The sequence below is a fragment of the Pyrgilauda ruficollis genome, unplaced genomic scaffold (assembly GCF_017590135.1).
Source record: "Pyrgilauda ruficollis isolate IOZ18807 unplaced genomic scaffold, ASM1759013v1 scaffold376, whole genome shotgun sequence".
Taxonomy (NCBI): Eukaryota; Metazoa; Chordata; class Aves; order Passeriformes; family Passeridae; genus Pyrgilauda; species Pyrgilauda ruficollis.
Genome location: NW_024525223.1, coordinates 1 through 20251, shown reverse-complemented (window position 1 = coordinate 20251; position 20251 = coordinate 1). Strand labels below are relative to the sequence as shown.

General features: G+C 46.9%; 2 protein-coding genes across 4 annotated transcripts; both read right to left on the bottom strand.

The window, feature by feature from the left end:
• Positions 1-539: 539 nt before the first annotated feature.
• On the bottom strand, positions 540-1932 carry MRPL50 (mitochondrial ribosomal protein L50). 2 transcript variants are annotated; one of them, XM_041476069.1, is made up of 2 exons: positions 1810-1932; positions 540-1053 (listed from the first exon to the last, which is right to left on the bottom strand). In XM_041476069.1, exons 1-2 carry the CDS (start codon positions 1896-1898, stop codon positions 654-656), a joined length of 489 nt encoding a protein of 162 aa, XP_041332003.1. In that variant the 5' UTR covers positions 1899-1932; the 3' UTR covers positions 540-653. The 2 variants fall into 2 exon arrangements, with proteins under 2 accessions (XP_041332003.1, XP_041332004.1); XM_041476070.1 differs by having other exon boundaries at positions 540-1050.
• A 4371-nt stretch (positions 1933-6303) lies between these two features.
• Positions 6304-18560, bottom strand: PGAP4 (post-GPI attachment to proteins GalNAc transferase 4). Of its 2 annotated transcripts, none has more exons than XM_041476072.1 (2): positions 18461-18560; positions 6304-9892 (listed from the first exon to the last, which is right to left on the bottom strand). In XM_041476072.1, the coding sequence occupies exon 2, from the start codon at positions 9760-9762 to the stop codon at positions 8575-8577; it is 1188 nt and encodes a 395-aa protein (XP_041332006.1). In that variant the 5' UTR covers positions 9763-9892; positions 18461-18560; the 3' UTR covers positions 6304-8574. The 2 variants fall into 2 exon arrangements, with proteins under 2 accessions (XP_041332006.1, XP_041332007.1); XM_041476073.1 differs by lacking the exon at positions 18461-18560 and adding an exon at positions 10335-10468.
• Positions 18561-20251: the final 1691 nt, after the last annotated feature.

The window sequence follows — 20251 nt, the reverse complement described above, 5'->3', positions numbered from 1 at the left end:
TCCAACAGAGCAGGGTTCTATTGTACATCAGTGACTTGGAAGGACAAATGCCATCACTCCACATGCCCCCTGTTTCCTTCTTCCCCCATTTTTTTATACACTGAGCCTGATGCCGTATGGTCTGGAATATCCCTTGCGTCAGTTTGGGTCACCTGTCCTGGCTGTGTCCCCTCCCATATATCCCCAGTCCCTTCACCAGTGCGGCAGTAAGAATAACAGGAAAGTCCTTGGCTTTGTGCAAGCCCTGCTCAGCAACAGCAAAAACATCTCAGTATTATCAGCCCTGAGTTCAGCACAGGTCAAAAATACAGCCCCATAACAGCCCCTGGGAACAAAATCAACTCTACCCCAGCCAAAAGCAACACAGAGGTGCAGAGCAGAAACTGTGGAGATGGCCCCCTTGTTGACCCTCACTGGATCCTGTCAGTGCCCAGCAGCAGGAAAAAGGGGCAGGGGGCAGCTGGCAGTGCCCACGCTGCACCAGTGCCTCACAAGAACTGGTCTGCGGGGAAAAAAGAGCAGAACAGGAACAGCCAAACTGAGCACAGCACGGTGAACCTTTATTACTGAAATTCACAGATCTCACCCCAACCAGAGGGCCGTGCTGCTGCCCTGCAGCACCAGCCAGGCACAGGGATGCTCTGTGGGGGGACTCACTGCTGCCAGATGATTTTCAGGTTCGGGGGCAGCTCTGCGGCCGCGAGTTCATCGATCTCCGAGCCGTCCTTCACGGGGCTGCGATAGAAACCCAGCACGTCCCCGGCGCGGCGCATGCGGTGCAGCTGCGAGTTAGGGACGGCGTGTCCCAGCTCTGCCGCCAGCCGGGCCAGCAGGCGATGCTTCAGCCTGTTCTCCTGCAGGGGAGCCTGCTGCCAGTCCTCGGGAACAGCGGGCCCGAAGACCTCCCTGACGTGGGACTCGAGGCAGCTCTGCAGGTCCTCGGGCGGGACGTAGCTCCGGCGGCGTGGCGGCGGGCGGATCAGGCTGGGCTCGCTCCTCTCCTCCTTCTCAGCAACTGCTCCGTCTGCTTCCACTTCTCTTTCCTCCTTCCTGCTGGCACCAGAACACATTTTCAGCCTCTGGGCTACTCAAGAGTCAGAGCATTTTTGTATTCGTGGTGTTTTAAACCACTCACTCCAGACACTCCACACATCCAGGGACTCGTCAGGTCTGTCAGCCAGAAGTGCACCGGCTTTCCCCAGTGCTGCTCCCCACACAGGCTGCCTCTGCAGAGCTATCACCCACCCACCTTCTTTCACTGGTCTGAGTGAAAACAACATTTTAACAAGATCAGTTACTTCTTTTCTTTTGGGAGTCACAGCTCCATTTTCTAATTTGCTGTGAATAAAAAGCATATCAGAAAATAACCACTACTACAGAAGAAAATCAGTGCCCATATGTTTAAAAAAAAAAAAATAAAAAAAAAAAAATCACTACTAGTTTTTAAGCAAAAAATTTTGCCTTCTCATATGCCCCTCGTCAACAACCCATGCGTGGTTTCACGCAAAATGTTACAGAGGGACTGTTTTTCGTTCCGTGAAATCCCTCTCTTCCCACTCCTAACAAAAGCAGTAACAGCTCTAAAGGCTCCAACCCTGCACCACCGCACCCGGCAGCAGTGCATCTCGGTGGGCGCTGGCTGCCCAGAGAACCTGCGGAGTCTCCTTCCCCAAGGACATTCCAAATCCGCCTGACAAACCCTGAGGGACTTGCTCAGGGGGTGTCGGGCTAAATGACCTCCACGGTCCGGTTAAGGCCCGGCACGCAGAGAAGGCCAGAAACCACCCCCACCCTGTGCCCTGCGGGTACCTTCGGCCTCCCCACAGTGCCCTGAGCCCCGCCGGGCCGAGCCCCGGGCTCCGCCGCGCCGCCACCCGCAGCGTCCGCAGCGCCGCCATGCTGGGGGCGCGCCGGGCGCCTTCCCGCGGCCACCGCGGGTGACGCATTTGTGCCGCGCCCCGCAGAGCCTCATGGGAAATGTAGTCCGTCCCCTCAAGCCAGCCCCCTCGCTGGGAAACGGAACTTTCCTTAGGAAAGTGGAAATTTCCTTAAGAAAAGGCGTTCTTTGATGTTTGGTCTTTGTGTGTTTTCAGGCCTAATCGACAAGCAGGGAGATTTAATCAAGCGGGCAACAAGCTGTACGTGATGCTCAGGTGTTGAAAATTTGCAGAACCACAGAATGCTGAATTGTAAGGGACCCATCAGGACCATTGAGTCCCACTCCTGGTCCCGCACAGCACCATTTCCGAAAGTCACCACCTTATGCCTGAGGGTATCGTCCAAAAGCTTCTTGAGCTCTGGTGCCATTTCAGTGACTTCCTGAGTGTTACACTGCTTTTCCTCATTGGAAAATCCAGCATGGAAATGTATTTTCCAGATGGTACATGGAAAGGCAAAATGTGATGCTACAGTGTCAGATTTAATGAAGAACCAAGTTCTGATGTCCTGTAACACAATGTGCATGGGAAAATTATGGCTGTCAAATCAAACGCCCACATGGAGGTAAACAGCTGCAAGCCAAATTTTCTCCCCAAAATTCCACATAACCAGCCGTACTGCAATGACATGCAAACTTCTCTGTTGTGATGCCCGAAAGATAGGCTGGAAATAGAAGCACATAGACTGGTGTCTGTAGAGCAGGTATTTGTTTATGCAGTGCTGGAGGGCAGGGGGATTTCTCCTCCTAACTCACCCTATGTCAAGTGCAGCGGTGTATTTATACAGGTGCAGCGGCGGCTGGCTTCAAAGGAGAAATCGATTGCCCCTTCGGGATGTCCCTGCCAGCTGTGGCCAGCACCACCAGCAGCACTGGGACACTCTCCCGTTCCCTGCCCCAGTCAGGAAGGCACCTACGGCTTTTGCCTTGAGGGACGAGGATCTGCAGAGAAAAGGCTGCTACCCAGCAGGGGCTGGAGAGATGGACTCCAGCTGCAGTGCAACACCAGCTCACAACCTCCACAAGGACTGACAGCTGGAGACACCCAACGGGCATCTGACACTGACTTTTAAAGAGGGGAGGATACAGAGGTGGAGTCTGCTCTTCAACTAATCAGAGAAAAGGTGGGAGTGGGGTGAGGGTGACTGATACAGCAGAATAGCCAACAGGGAAAAGCCTGGGGAGGGGCCCTGGCCCCCGAACCAATCACTCGATGCCCTGGCTGGAAGATTCTAGAGGAAAGGGATGGGCCGCCGAGTGACGGACAGGGCACCAGGGAGGGACTAAGGAACAGATACCTGGGTTCCCAGGGGGGAGAAAAGTGGATTGACAGGATGCGTGAGGAAGGAGAGAACCTTTACAAATAAAGGGGTACATGGAACAAACCAATTTACAACTTAACATTGGAAAAGCATACAAAACACGCTACAACATACAGTAACTATTGCTTAATGTTACTGTGTCACTAAAACATCATCCTGTAAGTGCTGGAACCCATTGACATAGTGTGATCTCACGGTTATAAATAGTTGTTGTGCACTGTGCTTGGGCCTTGCCAATTTGGGGGTCGGCAGGGGTCTTTGATGAAGGCTTCCAAAGTCTTCCTTGCATCTGAACTTTTCGACTTTGTCTTTGGAGCTTGCACAGTTATGCTGTTCCTTGGTCTGTCTGGTCTTAACTGGTCTAAATTCTTTGTTTTGTGGCTAATTGGCTTTGCACTTGCCAGTTTTTTGTTAGTACTATACTTATCTATCTTGAAACTATCCACCTGGTGAGGTTGAGGGTTTTTTGTTTGTTTTTTTGTTTTGGTTGGGTTTGTTTGTTTGTTTGTTTTTGTGGGGTTTTTTTTGGTTTGTTTTTAGTTTTTGGTTTTTTTGGTTTTGTTTTGTTTTGGGGGTTTTTTGGTTTTTTTTGTTTTGGTTTGGTTTGGTTTTTTGGTCTATTCAGCATTAAGCAACCCATTAACCGTATACTAGCCATTACATCATATAAAAAGTGATTTATATCAGGTTATATAGATATAAAAGTTATGACTCAGGCCATATAGGTATCAAAAGCTGTGATTCAGGTTATATGGGTATCAGATTATATAGATATAAAAAGTCATGATTTAGGTTATATTGATAGCAGGTTATATAGATACATCAGGTTATATTGGTCTCTTATAACTCAAGCTAAATAAGCACCTTGTTACTGTGATCTAAGTTATATAGGCATCAGTTGCTTAGCAAAGGGTGGTTCTATAAAGGGAGACATGTAACTGTTTATTACCTGTTTATCTGAGCAGCACATGGTACTCCAAAAAAGCACAATTAGGTACTGCATGGTAATATTTATTTGCATGTAGTTTGCAAAATACAAACCACAGCAGATGTCTGAACTGGACGAGCTTGCTGAAAGGACCATTTGTAGGTGTGGTTTCTGTCCAGGAACACTGGACACCAAAGCTGAAATTCTAAGAGAAAATAGGCACAGCTGCCCAGAGGCTTAGAAACAGAACAATAAAATGTAACTCTTCATCAGCAATTAAAAATCACTGTCATTCCTAGCTTCCTAGACACCAACATGGCATTCCTAGCTTGCCATAAAAAACAAAGTCATGGGAAGGGACACCAATGTTGCTGACCTTAGCCTGTAGGTACCTGGATAAACTGGCTGATGGGGTGGATTCTCCCAAAGCTGTCAGGACAGATAATCAGTGGAAATGAAGTTACTCCAGAATGGAGACATGCAGTGAAGAAGTACAGACCATGGAGTACCTAATTCTCTGTACATTTTTGGCAGGTTTGTGTTTTACTGAAGATTATTCAGAGCCACACGCTGGGCCCTGCCTTCTGCTGAATTTGGATATGATGTCTGTAAAGCTGGTGTGAAAATGAAACTCTGACTTCAGGAGAGAAACCACCAATGCCTTTGTAACTACAGCTGTCTCTCACAGAAAATTACCTTTTTTATTTTGTGAAATATCTACCCTCTCTATACAAAAGTAAGCCAAGGTTAAATTCCAGCCTCAGAGCTTGATTTTGCCTCAGGTCCCTGTTAAAATACATCAATTTTGATTGGAGAAGGGTCTGAGAAACCTGGTCTAATAAGACCTGCTTTGAGTGGGGTTGGATCAAAATTATAAAATCTGTGCCAATGCATGAACATGGGAGTATCTTTCTTTGTCAAATATGGAAAGATGGATCTGCCAACCAGGAAAACAAACAGTGGGACACAGAAAGAAGAAACTATTAACAGAGTTTTTATAGAAAGGTTGTTTATTTTGTAGAAAGCTTGCTTGTAAATACCTTCACTGAAAAAAAAAAAAAAAAATTCAGCCTGTGTCCGGAGAAATTGCTGCTGAAATACCAAATCCGGTGATTCACAGCTCCTCACCATGGGAAGGAAGGCTTTTCTCTCTTCAAATACAGTGCCTTCTCAGTAAGACATTGATGCCTACTGGAGTTAGAAAATCCTCTTGGGCTTCTAATCTAGTAGAGACCTGTCAGTTTATGCCCTGTGTTCTGCCAGCATCATGCTTATGTTGGATGTGCTTTGGAAACAAATGTAGTTTTTGTTTAAGTTAATAACTCCCCCCAGACTGTCTTGGACAATAAAGCCTTGGGTCCTGCTGATGGCCCAAGAAAGACTCCTCCTGTGCAAGCAGCAGCTGCTGCATTGAAGAAGTCTCCAAACTATTGGGAATGAACCAACATCCAAGCAATTCCATACTGTTTGTTTCAAAAATAGTCTCTAAGCTTGTTTTAAAGTGAAAGAAACCAAGCTCTTAAGGCAATATTTCAGGGAGCTAATACCTTGCTTTGAACTTCTGTAGTCTGAGATGGGGCAACTCACTCCCGTCAGAGAAAAGAGAGGGGAAAGGCTTTTGGGTGTTTGAATACTGCATTTTTAGCCTGAACTGCAGAACAAAATCCAACAGTAATTAAGAATTCACAGTAGCCGCCCATTCTCTGTTCTGAGGGTGATGTGCACTTCTCTGACTTCTAATTTCTAGCAAAACATGCAGCACAAAAAAGGGAAAGAAGACTCAATCTGCTTCTGGAAGATTGGAAGGCAGCCGCAGGAGCCCTTTCCTGGGATGCCCCATTGGCAGGGTGGGCACTGTGCAAGTACCTGAGTAACTCAGAACAGCTCCCTGCAGGCTCAGCTAAGCAGCACCTCTGCTGTGAAGGTGAGTTGTGTACTTTAGGAAATTGTCCCAGAAGGACATAAAGAACTTATTAACCTGCTTCTTGCACAAAGAGGTTTGTTCTCAGCTGGTTTATCTGAAACTCTCACATTGGCAAGTTCAAGTCCTGGGCCCTCTGCACATTGTTTGGTCTCGCAGTCAAATTCTGTCACCTCTTATGCCATGGAAATTGTCTTCTGGTTTAGAAGGGATGCCTCAAATTCATGTTCTTAATTTCTAGCTGTGAGGCTCAGTGAAATTATTGACCTCTCCCGGACTTTTGAAATGTCAAACTAAGTACTACTGGACAAACAGGAAAACAACTTTGAGACAAATGGATAAATCATTTCCTCACAACAAAACATTTATTAACTGGATACAGCTTCTTGCTTGCTTGCTTGCTTTCTCCTCTTCCTTTTTCTGTTGCCTGTCCCATTTCTTGCTGTGAGATTTTTCTTTGCAAGAATGAGTATGAATGGAAAGAACAGAGCACTGTCCTGGAATTGTACAGTACAAGGATATAAAAGAGAGAGGAGCAAGCACTGAAACATTCACAGCTGAAGATACAGAAACCAGTTGTATGTGCAGGCACTTGGTGGAATAAATACACAGTGACACTCAAATCCTGATACCCAAAGCCCAGTGCAGGGAAGCCAGAGGAGAGATTTTCCCACCTGCCACTTAGTGACTACCCTGGCATTTCCAGGGCTTTCAGTGGCTGGGAACAAAATGTGGTTTTGCCTGTGCTATTTTCCTGGTGTCCTCTACCAGGAGGCCTAAAGGCCTTGCCTTTGGAATAGCATGGAACCCACAAGCAGTTTTTACTCACTCTAATTTCCAAAGATGTTCTGAAGGTATCCAGCTGATGACTGGAGAGCAAAGCACTGCTGTGATGCTGTTTCTCAGCTAACCTGCACTGTGCCTTTGTGCTGTGTAACTGATACCACTGTGCTGACAGATGGAGGGTTGCCATTTTCTTTGGTGTCATCTCTCAAGAGATTTAGGTATTTTTCACCTATAATCAGACTTGTTAAGAGCTTAAGGCATAAATCACTTGGGAGAGAGCTGGGAGAAGAAAATTCAAACCAGAGCCTGTCAATTACCAAAAAGAAAAAACCAAACAACCCCCACTGAATAAACCCAACAGAAAATATTTTCTTGGTTCATTCCAAAGCAAGGAATATGGTTTTAAAATAGTTAAACCAAATGCTACCTCGAAATGAATTTATTCAAAGCTAACTAAAGCCAAAGTGGGCTTTTCATCAGATATACCAAATTTTTGCCTGTTTTCATTCAGTATGAGGTCTTTTGTCATCTGCAAGATTTTCTGTTTAACTGTGCCCACAGCCCTGGTGCAAAGCACCTATCCCAGATGCCTAACAGCTAGGACACATGGTCACTGTCAGAGGGGCCCCTTGATGTGCTGTGCTATTGTTGCTTGCTCTTGTGAACAGCTGTCTTTGTTTCCCACAGGTATTTTGCTTTCTGCCAGGAGCAGTGAATGAACCACTCCAGCTGAGCTGTGAATTACAGCTCCAGAATGAGCAAGGATCCTGCACAACAACAGCACCTGATCTAATCTTTCCTTTGCCTCTGTGCTGAGGGAAAGTCAAGGTAAATTCATGTTGAATGTCTTAAGTTCACTCAATGGCTGACAAGACCTCTTTTGATGGATCCAGTACAATGAGTGATGATCCCAACCAACACAGCAGTCGTTGTGTACAATGTGTGTCATGTATCAATGAAAATGTGCATTTGTGACCCATCTGTGTGACACCAGTGGCTGTGATTCTGTTTTCCTATCCCTGCTCTCAGAGGTGACCTTTAATGAAGCAGCAGAGGCTTTGTTTTTAAGAGCCTCTGGCCAAAGCAAAAGAAGTGGGAATGGTGGAGGTGCAGATAGGGAGACAGTAACAAAAGAGACATCAAAACTTTGAAGCATCTAGGCAGAATTTGTGGGGTAGTTCCTGCAAACCACTTCTGCTTTTGAAGGGTCTACGCAAAACCACAGCTTTGGAACAGAGACAGGTCAGAGATGAAACCTTAGTACGGATGGGGAAATAAGGCCTCCCCCTCCTCATTAGCTTAAATTTGAAACATTCACTTTGTCCAACGTTTCTGCTGCCCTAATGTGAGGATTTTTGTAACGATTGTCCAGGGCAGTAGGCAGGAAAGCTGTGCGTGTTGGTGTGAGAGCTTTTCTTTGGGAATGACTAAGGAGAGTGATCTGGAATCTTCCAGTTCCCTCCCAGGTGGTGCATGGTGATTAGTTCCAAGTTTGTATTAAATAGGGTCTCCGTGAACAAAAGCTGATTTTTTAAGAAAATTTGTACTTTCAGAGTTCTTCTTTGCCCACGTGGAGACATGGGATGCCCAGTGCAAGCAGCACAGAATCCAAGTTTGTACACTGTCCCTCTGCCCTATGGTGAGTGCCCTGGGTGTTTTGGTGCAGCAAGGCAGGAGCAGCTCACAGCAGTTTCGGGTCACTGTTCAGTCGGAGGCTGGAGTACATCCCCACGTGCCGCACCAGGTTGGGCTCCACCACAAAGGCGTTCTCGCCCTTGCCCTGCAGCAGCGAGTAGAGGGCAGTGTCCTTGGCGAAGCCCCGGCGGCAGCCCAACCCCCGCAGGTATCCCGAGGCCCGGCGGGCAGAGGCAGCAGGGAAGAGCATGGCGGGCGTGCAGCACTCACTGGCTGGCACCACGTTGTAGAGCGAGGGGTGCAGGCGGCGCAGCTCCAGCCCGTAGTGCCGCCCCACCAGCTCTGACAGAGCCATGCTGTACAGGGCGAAGAAAGCCACGAGGCACCAGCTGGGGCCTGCCCGCCCCGCGGCCCAGCAGTACACACAGCTCAGTACCGGCCCCAGGAACATGCCCAGGCCCAGCCACTCCAGGATCCTCATGGGCTCAGGGTTGAAGTAGCGCTGGAGCCTCTCGGGATGGTACAGCTTGAAGTAGAGAGCATCTCTGAGGTAGGGCTTGGAGAACCGGGCTGAGAAGAGGTGCTGCAAGACAGAAAATATCTCCTCCTCTGGCACGGCATCATCTTCCACGAGGAGGATGTACTCTGGGTTGTACACCAACAGTGACTGTTCCAGGCAGAAGATGTAGTCCTGCTTCTCCTTCTCAAACTGGTTCAGGCTGGGGTCAGGATTCTCTCCAGTTCTGTCACGACTGACTATAGGAAAGAAACTGCTCAGCAGCCTGACATCCTCATGGCTGCTGGGGTCTGACTCCACATTACAGAGGAGCATGCGGTGGTTCTGGCAACGTGCCCCACATTTCTGGAGAAGACGGTGGAAGTGGGAGGCCACTTGCAAGACATAGTGGAAATCATTCTGCCTCTGCACAGTGATAATGGTGATCAGCAGCAAGGGCTGGAAGGTGTCACTGCCAGAGGCCTCAGAGGCATTTGGCATCTGCATCTTCTCAAAGTAATGAAGGGCATCCTGGCCCTCCTGCTGGTTCCGCTCCAGGAACTCCCGGCTCATGGGGTTCAGGTGCCAGCGCCGCAGGTAGAAGTAAGAGTGCAGGAGCCGGTGGCAGATCAAAGGTGCCAGAACACCAAAAGTCACCACAGTCAGGGTGAGGAGATGGATGAAAGGGCTGGACCAACGGCACCACTTCCCACAGAGCTGCCAGGTTCGGTGTAACATAACTGCTGCAGAAAGAGGGCACTCCTGCACTGCTCATGCCCTCAATCCTTCACTTCCAATGCATCCTTCTCCCTGGACTGCAGGATACCACTGGGGCCATTGCTTCCAAACCTGCACAGGTTGTCCAAGTCTAGAAAGGAAGAAAAAAGGATGGTTACTGAAATAGGAACTGACAGAGAAAATAGAAAGCAGAGGACTAGTCTCTGAGTAAGCTAAAATACAGGGCCCCTGTCAAATCCCTTATGGTAGACATCACAGAATAGTCCTGGGATATTGAGGACAGATGAGCCAAACTTAATTTCCAGCAAAGGACCCCTAAGGCCTTTTTAGCACATAGGAACTCTGACCTAACCAAGCTTGAAAAGACTTAGTGTGTTTGTTACCATGCTTCAAACATGTAACAACAGGCAAGGTGAATGCAGGATGTGTGGAAATCCTTTTCTGTTAAAGGCACAGAACTTAGGTACCCCTCTCTGGTGACAGTGACATAATAATGTTTAGATCACAGTCACAAAGCAAAGCCAGATCTCTTGTATCTTAGTCTAGCACATATTGAAGAGACAAACTTTTACCTCTTTGGAGGCACACATGCTTCCCTCCTGCTGCTCACACACTTCCAAACGTGGTTTTTTTCACCCTCCTCCCCGGAGTGTGAAGCCTTGTAACAAAGACACCAATTTACTTCACTAGCCTGTGTATGCTAAGGGTGTGTGTCTATTTCTCTCAGATGTCTCCTCCTTATAGGACTCTGTGAAATACATGAGCACAGCAACATAAACATGTTGTAATTGAGCCATTGACTCCTTATTTAAAAGTACACAATTTAGAAATATATGCCTTTAATTTTAAACTGAAGTATTCACATAAATATGTAATGTTTTTTGTATACACATTCGCTTTAAGCAAATATCCATCTTCACCAAAGTTAGAGTTTTCCATATCTTCTTCTCTGGCTGCCCTGAACACCTCACAGCCTGGCTGACAAAAGCTTACTCAAAATCAGGGCAGTTAGGTTGTTTGGATGAATTCTCTTTTGTCACTTTTAATCTGCTGTTTCATTCTCCCTTTAATTTCCTATTCCCGCTCCCTAAGAACTGAGGTACTTATGTTCCCCTCACTGAGATGACTGAATGTGCACTGGGTGTTCAGTGCAGAGTTTCTCCAGTTTTTACCCTTCTGCCTTCAGCAAGTTCTGATCATCAAATGGTGGTTCCAAAATGTTGTTCTTTGTCCTTTTCTGCACTGTCATCTGAAGCAGCCTAAGCAAAGTTGGGTGGATGGAAAAAATAATGGCTTTTATCCTTTGTCTCAGAAAAATTGCTCTTGTATGAGAAAAGACTTGGAGGACATGGAGCAAGGTCTGGCTTTGGGGATACTTCAGAAATGCCTTCTTTACAGAGGTCACAGATTTGCTGGTTTTTACCATTAGGAGAACCTTTTGCCATATGGGAATGTGCAACTATCTATGAAAGGACTTTTAACAAGATTAATGCAAAATATACAGGAGTTATTCTAAATATTTGTTAGAGAAAAAGCAGTTCATGCTGTGAGATCTCAAACCATCCTTAGGTAGATTGTGGCATCAGTGTTTGTGCACTCTTAGGGCTCAAGAAAAGATTTAGAGTAATTAAAATGAGAACAAATTTACATGCTGATGAATGAGAATCTGCAGCTTCTTCCCATATTGCTTTCTTTTCCTGTCTTGTTACACAACCCTGTTGCATAAATGCTGTATTGAATTGCATCACTGAACCTTGTAAAGGCCTTAAAGGTGATGGCTGCACTTCAGCTGCTAGATCCAAGTCCTGAGGATTCAGGATATGAAGACCTGAAATCCACCAGATGCAAAGATCTGGCATTTAAATGCATTTATTCATCCAGAATCCTGGACCTTCCAGCTAACCTGTAACAAGCATTAAGAGAACACAAACATGCAGAATCATATTCTACAGGTCACGCTGTTGAGCCTTCTCTTGATACAAGCATCATTGTAGGCACTGGCTCTGAACAAGCCTCCAAACTTGAAAGCGAGGTCCACAGTGGGGAAAGGAGATTAAGGAAAACTAGAAGGTAGTTTAGTTCTCAGGGAATAAAGTTTACTTTCCATCTTCCAACTATGTTGAAGCTCTGAGCTACAAAACCTATGAGCTGGTCATGAGATCTTGGGATATATATTGAAGCACTAGTAATAATTATTTCAGTGTTTCTTCATTAATAATTCTTGGAGCAACCTGATTTAGTGAGTGGAATCTGGCGGGGAAGTTGGAAATAGCTGTTCTGTAAGGTCCCTTCAACCCAAACCATCCTATGATTCTATGATGATAACGTTCACCCAAGGAAGAGACCTCCTTCCCTCACATTATCTTCTACTGAAGAGGGAAAAATGGTTGTGCTGTCCTCCCTAGTGGCCAGCAGAGCTGGAGGGGCTGCAGCCTCATGAGATTAATCAAACAAGTTCTCACTTGACATGTTGCTCTTCTGCAACCCTTGAACTTGTTGTTCAAGGATCATGTCCCAGGTCCCTGCAGCTGGACTCACACTGAGCCCAACAGTGCTGGCAAAGTGGTGTGAGGACTCCACCTGCTGGTGTCCCAGCTCCCGGTTCAAGGCAGGGTCAGTGAGGTGGTGCAAGTGACTAACACCCTCTCTGGAGGTACCTCCTTTTCCAGCTTCCCCTGGAAAAGTACATAGCCACCAAAGCATGGAAGCCACCCATGCAGGTCACTGTGTTGTAATTCCATGCGTTATGACTTAACCTTGGCTTCACTTCACCAGTAACAGAATTCGAGATCTTAGAGCTCTTATTCTGGCTCTGCAACTCAGGGAGCCTCAAGAAAACAGTAATCACACACAGACACTACTGCTACTCTTCACATCCTCCTCTGCTGCCTGAGCTGTTCACACTTACATGGACAGCCACACTGTGTGTTTGTCACTCTGTCTGCTGAGGAAAAGGCTGTTTTCATGGGGCAGTGAAATAACCAGAGGCTAAAAACAGAAGTATATTAAAGCAGGTCAAATACTGCAATTAAAGTTAAAATCAAGCTGAAGAATCTAGAAGAGAGGGAAAGGACTGACCTCCTTCACACCTTTTGTAACACTGGGAACCTGAGGGTTCAAAATATGGATTAATAAATTCTTACTTCTGCAGACGTTAAGCTTGCTCTTATCTGCAGGATTTGAATCCAGAGTTTCTGCTCAGGCTGTTTTCCCGCCATTAGGATGGTTCTGACTTCAGAGGAGATACTCCTTTCAGGAGCTCTTTGTACTGTCAGTTTTTTTTTTTTTTTCTCTTTCTAGGGCGAAAAATGTCTTGTTTGTTTTTCATGCAAGTGGCATTTCAGACAGAAAAAAAAAAAAAAAAAAAAGAAGTTTGAGGAGAAAAAGAAGAATCAGATTTGGATTTTATAGTGCCTTTAAAACCCCCACTTTATTAAACCTGAATAATAACTGCTTTGCAACCATATAAATACCTGCAATGGAGGCCACATTTACACATGTTCTGTGTAGAACTGAGCCATTGCTTAAGCACAACTAGAAGCTGTGGTGATATATATACAGATATAAATCTGTACTTCAGCTTGTTTCTTTTCTTGGATTCTCATGATGGAGATTCCTTCCAGAAACACCTAATTCCAAATCTATATCATATCTTCATTAGTCCCCTAATTACCTGGCTGAATTGAACTCTTCAGGAAAACTCATCTCTTTGCACACCGAGGAGAGTAGAAAAATAAGTAATGTACTCTTTGGGGTGCAGAGCACTGTCTACTGTGCTTGTGCTTTAAAAGAGAAAGCTGATTTTCTGTCTGCTCCAAACTCCTCTCCACAGAGAGGTCCTCCTGGAACAAAGTTTCCTTCATGTTTCAAAGCTGCAAATTTTTAGGCTCCTGGATAGCTGATGAGAGACCATCTCCTTCCTGCACCATGACAAAAAGACACAACTATTCCTGTACAATTACAATATTGAATGACTCTTTTTGGCCTATCTACACTTCTTCTCAATGTCAGTGGGAAAAGCCATTTCTTTCCTAACATAAAAACAGCTGAATGAAGTAATTTGGTCAGAGCCATAGAGTCATCTCTCTACAAAGGGATGAAAAAGGGAAGCAAAGGCAGACTCTTGGAAAATGTCATGGAAATGTCGTGGGCTGTCACAGTCCCAACTAGGCCATAGCAGTGGTGGGAGTAATGGTGCTCACACAAGTGGTACTTTACACTTGTGTGTTGATCCTATAGCAGCACCAAAGCTGAAACATTTGTGTGAGAAGCTTTTCTACGTCCCAGCCTATCACCATGCAGAAGAGCTGCCAGCTGAGGACCAGCTCCTGTGCTGATGAACCCTCTCTGGCAGACACAAGGCGTTTGTGGTGCTGTAACAAACATCCTACTCTAATCTGAGGAAGCCAATGGAAGCTTTCCAAGGAGCCACAGAGATCTCCTGTAACATACGGGAATGCTGACAGGGACTGTACAGATATCCTCCAATTCCAAAACCTGAGGTCCCTGCCATGAGCTGATCCCTATTAATGGACCAGATGGCCAGCTTTTCTCATCATGGAAAATGTCATGGAAATGTCGTGGGCTGTCACAGTCCCAACTGGGCCATAGCAGTGGTGGGAGTAATGGTGCTCACAAGTCAGAAGTGGTACTTTACAATGGTGCTCACAAGTCACAAGTGGTACTTTACACTTGTGTGTTGATCCTATAGCAGCACCAAAGCTGAAACATTTGTGTGAGAAGCTTTTCTACGTCCCAGCCTATCACCATGCAGAAGAGCTGCCAGCTGAGGACCAGCTCCTGTGCTGATGAACCCTCTCTGGCAGACACAAGGCATTTGTGGTGCTGTAACAAACGTCTTACTCTAATCTGAGGAAGCCAATGGAAGCTTTCCAAGGAGCCACAGAGATCTCCTGTAACATATGGGCATGCTGACAGGGACTGTACAGATATCCTCAAATTATAAAACCTGATGGCCAACTTTTCTCCTCTGCAATTCCTCTTGTTTTCTGACAGCTTTTAGTAGGTCAGGTGACAGATAATATTCCTGCAATATGTCAGCCCCCCCTTGACAACACCAGTGTCCAGCAGAAGCCAAGCATCCACAGATCTGACTCCATGCCAAACTGGGAGTTGGGCTCCCTAAAAAACACAAACCGTCCCAGCAAGAGCTGTGCTGCTAAAAACATTCAGAAGAACCTTAATGGTAAGAGACCAGTAGTTGTTATTTGGTTGCATTTTACTGGCAGGTACCAAATATATCTCTCACCTCCTCAAGCACTGCTGAAAGCAATTGTTCTTTTGTTGTTCGTAGATGATGAGTGGCATCTATCATCTTAGCATCAGATAAGCCAGGCAAAGATCAGGGCTGCTGCACTTAAACTCTCAGCTCCCTTAGAACTTTTGTTTCTTATGATCTGTGTACTAAAGATGTAACACTGTCACAGTTAACAGATTAATGACAGCTTGACGTGCAAGAGAAGTGGCAAGAGAGGGGCAGAGGACTTGACCCTTAGGAAAAGTTTTGTGGTGCATGAGGTAGAAATTGAAGGCACTGCTGTCTGTTCTGATCTGCCATTCCTCAGGGCCTGTGAATGTACAGACCTCTTCTGCCCAAGGAGATGAAATTTAAGCACTATTGGAACAGTAAAAATGCACAAATATGCAGGGTGTAACCATGACCAATTAGGTGACCAATTAGAAACTGCAGAGTTAAAACTTGAACGTAAATTTCATCATAGGCTGCCTTGCTATTCTCAGCAGTCCATAGTTAACTTTTACAGGTTGTTCATAAATCTCTAGAAATCCATGATGCACAGTTTGAAAGCTACTGAACTAAGAAACGAGGGACATAGCTGTGGCAGGTGAATGACACTTTGCCCATTTTGTTTGAACTAAAAGGATAAGACTATGGCACCAGTGAAAGAGGCTGTGAACTCAATATATATTAATTACAGATATTTCCCCAACTTCTGTCTTGTTTCTCATGTATATTAATTTTCCTCTGTCACATAAACATGAACAGAGCCCATATCACCTGGCTGCCTCCCTGCAGGGCAAGCCCATGGAAAAGCAATGCTCCCTTCTGCTGCTACCCAGCAGTCAGATCAGATGAAGTGGGAGTGGAGAGCAGCCTGAGGAGAGTTCTGCAAGGTAATAGCTAAAGACAGAGACTTAAGGCAATGACTTTGGAGAGCTGTCTGTGATTTTGGTAGTGTGACAGGAGGTTGAGGTGCCCCAAGAGAACCAGGGCTTGTGATCACAAGAGTCTATCTGTCTACAGAGGCACTCATCCACTCGGTCGTCCTGGTGTGGTGGCCTGTAGCAAACCCCCACAATGCAGTCACCTGTCCCTCTCCTCCCTTAATCCTGATTCATCATCTGTTGGACAGCTCCTCATCCATCCCTGGGCAGAGTTCCATTCACTCCAGCTGGTCACTGACATAGAAGGTGACCCCTCCTCATCTCCCCCCAGCCCTTGCTAAAGATTCTGTATCCTTCCATTCCACCACTACAGTCCCAGGAGCCACCCCAGCACATTGCCATGATGCCAAGGAGCTGGCAGCCCTGCAGGTGTGCCCATGCCTTTGCACAGAGGCAGGTAAGTTTGACTCTGATGAAGGCAAAGTAGTGGCTGGAGTGGCTGGAATTCCTTTGTGCTGCCATTCAGGTGCCCTCCTGCTGATCTGTGATCCCTTCCCATGTTCTGCGCCTTTCTTGCTAGCCCTGGCTTTAAACTGAAAGGCTTGAAGTCCCCCTCCCATAGCAGCTTCAAATTAAGGCCCTCACCAACTTGGTGAGCCTGTCACTAAAATTCCCTCTCTGTGTCAGAAGGACCCCAGCAGTCCCAACAGGTTTCTCCAAGTACATCCTATATATGTTCATGACATTTATATATCCAGCTATAGCTTTAGCTGTAAGTAAGAAGAAGTAAGTAGCAGAGTCTGAAAATGGCTTAAATAATTGTTGAAATCAAAACTGAAACATGGTTCAATTAATTACCATTTCATTACAGCTTAATTATTAATTATTGTTAAATCGTTGTTGAATCACCGTTAAATTATAATTGAATTATTCCTTAATCACAATTTGCAATTTTTTATCATTAAATATCATTTGATCATTATCTAATCATTAATAACACCTTTTTGTTATTCCCAAAATGATGAATTCTCCTAAAGGTTCACCTGTGCCAGTAGAGTTGTGGGTGTAAGAATGGAGGGAGAGAAAAGGAAACAGATGTGGTGACAGCTGCTAACGCTGCAGATGTTGTAGCTTTACTGTTGTTTATGACCGTGAAGAATAAAGCACAGGAATAAGGAAATAGAATATTTGCGAACAAAGGTTTTTGATGACAAAGCTGTAAATTTCCAGTTGGGACAGGTCTATGTAACAATCAAAATGCAAAACTGTACAAGACAACAACCAGAGTATTGTGATTCAAACCTCTGTTTGAAAGAAAAATGTTTTGTCATACTGGTAAGAAGCATTCCTCTTTGAAGAGACTTTCTACTATTGTTAAACTACTGATTTCTCTGTATTCACCACTTGTGCCTGAGCAATATACACCCTCTTCCTCCCCTCCCCCCACAATGCATGAACCAGGGTGTTTATCCTGCACAGGAAGGCGTGGTGAATGGAATGCCCTGGTTCTGGGGGATCCTGGTGATCTGCTTTGAGCCCCAAGGGGAGAAAATGAGGTAAATGCAGGAGCTGAAAAATAATCACTGGTACAATTAGTAATGCCCTTGTTGGGCAGACAAGAAATCAGCAGATTTCACATGTGCAGGAGGGTGTTCCTCCTGCCTTTTGTGCTTGCAAATGCTTGCTGAACCTGATGTGTCCTAAGGGTTGTACATAAATTATTTTCTCAGTGACTGCAGGAGAGAAGCCAGCCCAGGAGCCTGTAGTGTACATCAGCATCGTTTCATGTTTCGCTGCATCACAGCACAACTGCAGATTTCCTCAACAGCCTTTGATTCTAAATGTCAGCAGCTTCGGCCATTGGGTTTCTTAGGTGCTCCTCGTTCCCTTCGGGAGAGCTGCCAGGTAGCACAAGGTGACCCGTAAAGCACCGGGATTAATAGCAGTTACCTCAGCGGGGATGGTCAAAGAGGAGAGGGCGTTAGGTAAGAAAAGCTGATCCCACCTCCACTCTCTGTCCTCCTCCTCTGCAGACACACACCGAGGGCATTTCAGTGTGCCCACTCCTCAGCTCCTTGCCCGGATTTCCGACCAGAGAGATTCTGGCCACGCTTCCTCCCTCGGGCGAGGGCTCCTCCGGCTGGCACCAAGCTCAGGGCAGAAGCGGGCTGGCTTTTCCCCGTTCCCTTAAGAGTTCCACTCACCTCCCCTAAGGGAGGGGCCGTTTCTTGAGGCGCGGCCGGGCTCCGGCCACTTGTCCTCGCTCGTCACCGTGTACAGGCATATCCCCGGCGCAAGCACAGAAACATCTCCTCGATCCCTGGAGGCTTTCTACCTCCCTGCTGGCTCGGGTGCCGCAGCCACAGCAGCCAAGCCCGGCCCTGGTGAGCAGTTGTGGCTGCTCATCAGCCATAACTTCGTGGCCCCCCTTTCCCCGTTCTCCCAGCCTCAGTGCACCGCCCGCCCCCTTATCCCCCACAGGGGAAGGGGAAGCATCCCCCCGGGAAAGCCCGATCCCAGCGGGCCATTTACCCGATCCGAGCGGGAGATTTACCCGATCCGCTGGGCAGCCCCGCACGGCCGCTCCCGCCTCCCTCCCTCCCGCAGCTCCTCTCCCGCCGGGATCCTGCTCTCGGCGTGTGGCTCACTTCTCTTCCGCGAATTTCTCTCCTCCCTCTCGGGCGCTGAGGGTGGGATTAAAGGCATCAAAGACCAAACATGTGACTCCGCCAGCACAGGGATGCTCAAGGAAGGAAGGGAAGGGGAGATGGCCGGAGGGGGTCACCGCACACCGGGCAGGGAACCGGTCCCTGGAAGCAGGTTCAGGAGTAAATCCCGAGCCCCAGGGGGACGCCCGGGGGCGGAGGCAGCTGCGCAGCCGGAGCTCCTCATTCCTGCCCTGCGGTGCCCGAACGCGCCATCAGGAGCGGCGGGACAACCGCAGGGGCAGCGCAGCTCCCCCAGCGCTCCCCAGCCTGGGTGTCACATCTGCCCGGTGTCACCACGGCCGCGTGTCACCTTTAGGTGGGTGTCACTTCTGCCGGGTGTCACTTCTGCCGGGTGTCCCTTCCGCCGGGTGTCCCCTCTGCCCGATGCCGCTTCTGCCAGGTGTCCCCGCCAGCTCCCGTGCCTCTGGGGCACTGCCCTCCCCCGCTGGCACCTGCTGGATGCTCCGGACTTCTCGCCTCACTCCTGGGAGGGGAGGGGATCACCGGCGCCCCGCAAGCTCGAGCAGAAAGCGTCAAGAGTCACCAGCAGGTTCTTTATGTGCGTGCCACTCCTGGCAGGTAAAAGCTTTCTCAGTCTGTAGCGAAGTCTTCACAGGACTATTGCCTGAAGTGGGGAGGCTCATCAGCTACACAAAGATTTACATCAAGCTGTTCAAGATTCAAACATTTTAACAAACTGCCCCAAGACTGCCTCTGACCGGTTCACTCTCCCTCCCTGCCACCCCCCGGGGCTTTTCTCTGTGTTCCACTTCCCCGTTCTTATACACACAAACCCTTCAGCTCTGTGGCCATAATATCTAATTAACTGGTTACCTGAAAGATGCTTCAGGGAAAGTTTACAGACAGTTTGTCTGTCATTGTAGGAACTCTTTGGGTTTATGCCTGCAGCTCCAGAAAATGCAAGTGTATGTATTTGGCCTAAACTATTTTTAGGCTCAGACCTCTCTTATATCTTGGAAGAATCTCGGGAAAAGAGAAAAAAAAAACTACCAAGATAAAAAAATCCCTTAGGCCCTTTCAGTAAAATACCATGTTCTGTTGAGCACAGCTAGAATGTTGCTAGTGTCCAGTCCTGTAATCAGAAGCTTCTTGCATGGTAGATGTTCTTTAATTTTAACATAGCAATTTCTATTATTCCCTCTTATGATGTACAAAGGCAATCAGCTGGCAAAAGCTCTCCCACACCTAGGGCTTTTTATTGCAGAGACAACATGGAAGAAAGGGAGAAAGCCAGAGGAACAGTAATGCCCAAAATAAACAACACAATCAAGCACCACAGCTGGGTTCCTCTAGTGACTTCCTAGAAACAGATTAGGCATGCTGGAAGGTCCACCAGCTTACTAAGATATATGTTACTCTCTCAAAATAATAAAGAAATCATAGTTTCTAGGTGATTTGCTTTCCCAAATCCCTCTGTCTTGGTTTGAAAAGACAGGTGTCTGCTAAGGAAGGCGGGAGCCTCCCCTGAAATGGAAAATGTAAAACCCCTCTCTCCAAACTGTTGTAATTTTGAAATTAAGGGGGGCTCTCAGGTAAAGATATGGGAGCACGAATAACAGTTCTTTATTAGGGAAGAAATTTTTAAAAATAAAATAAGCAATGCAGTAATACAAAAC

Bases quoted from the DNA above. Each gene is read 5' to 3' on its own strand.
- MRPL50 (XM_041476069.1), bottom strand. From the start codon at position 1,898: ATGGCGGCGCTGCGGACGCTGCGGGTGGCGGCGCGGCGGAGCCCGGGG. The intron at 1,054-1,809 runs GTACCCGCAGGG...TTCTGGTGCCAG, and splicing joins GCACTGTGGGGAGGCCGAAG to CAGGAAGGAGGAAAGAGAAG.
- PGAP4 (XM_041476072.1), bottom strand. From the start codon at position 9,762: ATGTTACACCGAACCTGGCAGCTCTGTGGGAAGTGGTGCCGTTGGTCC.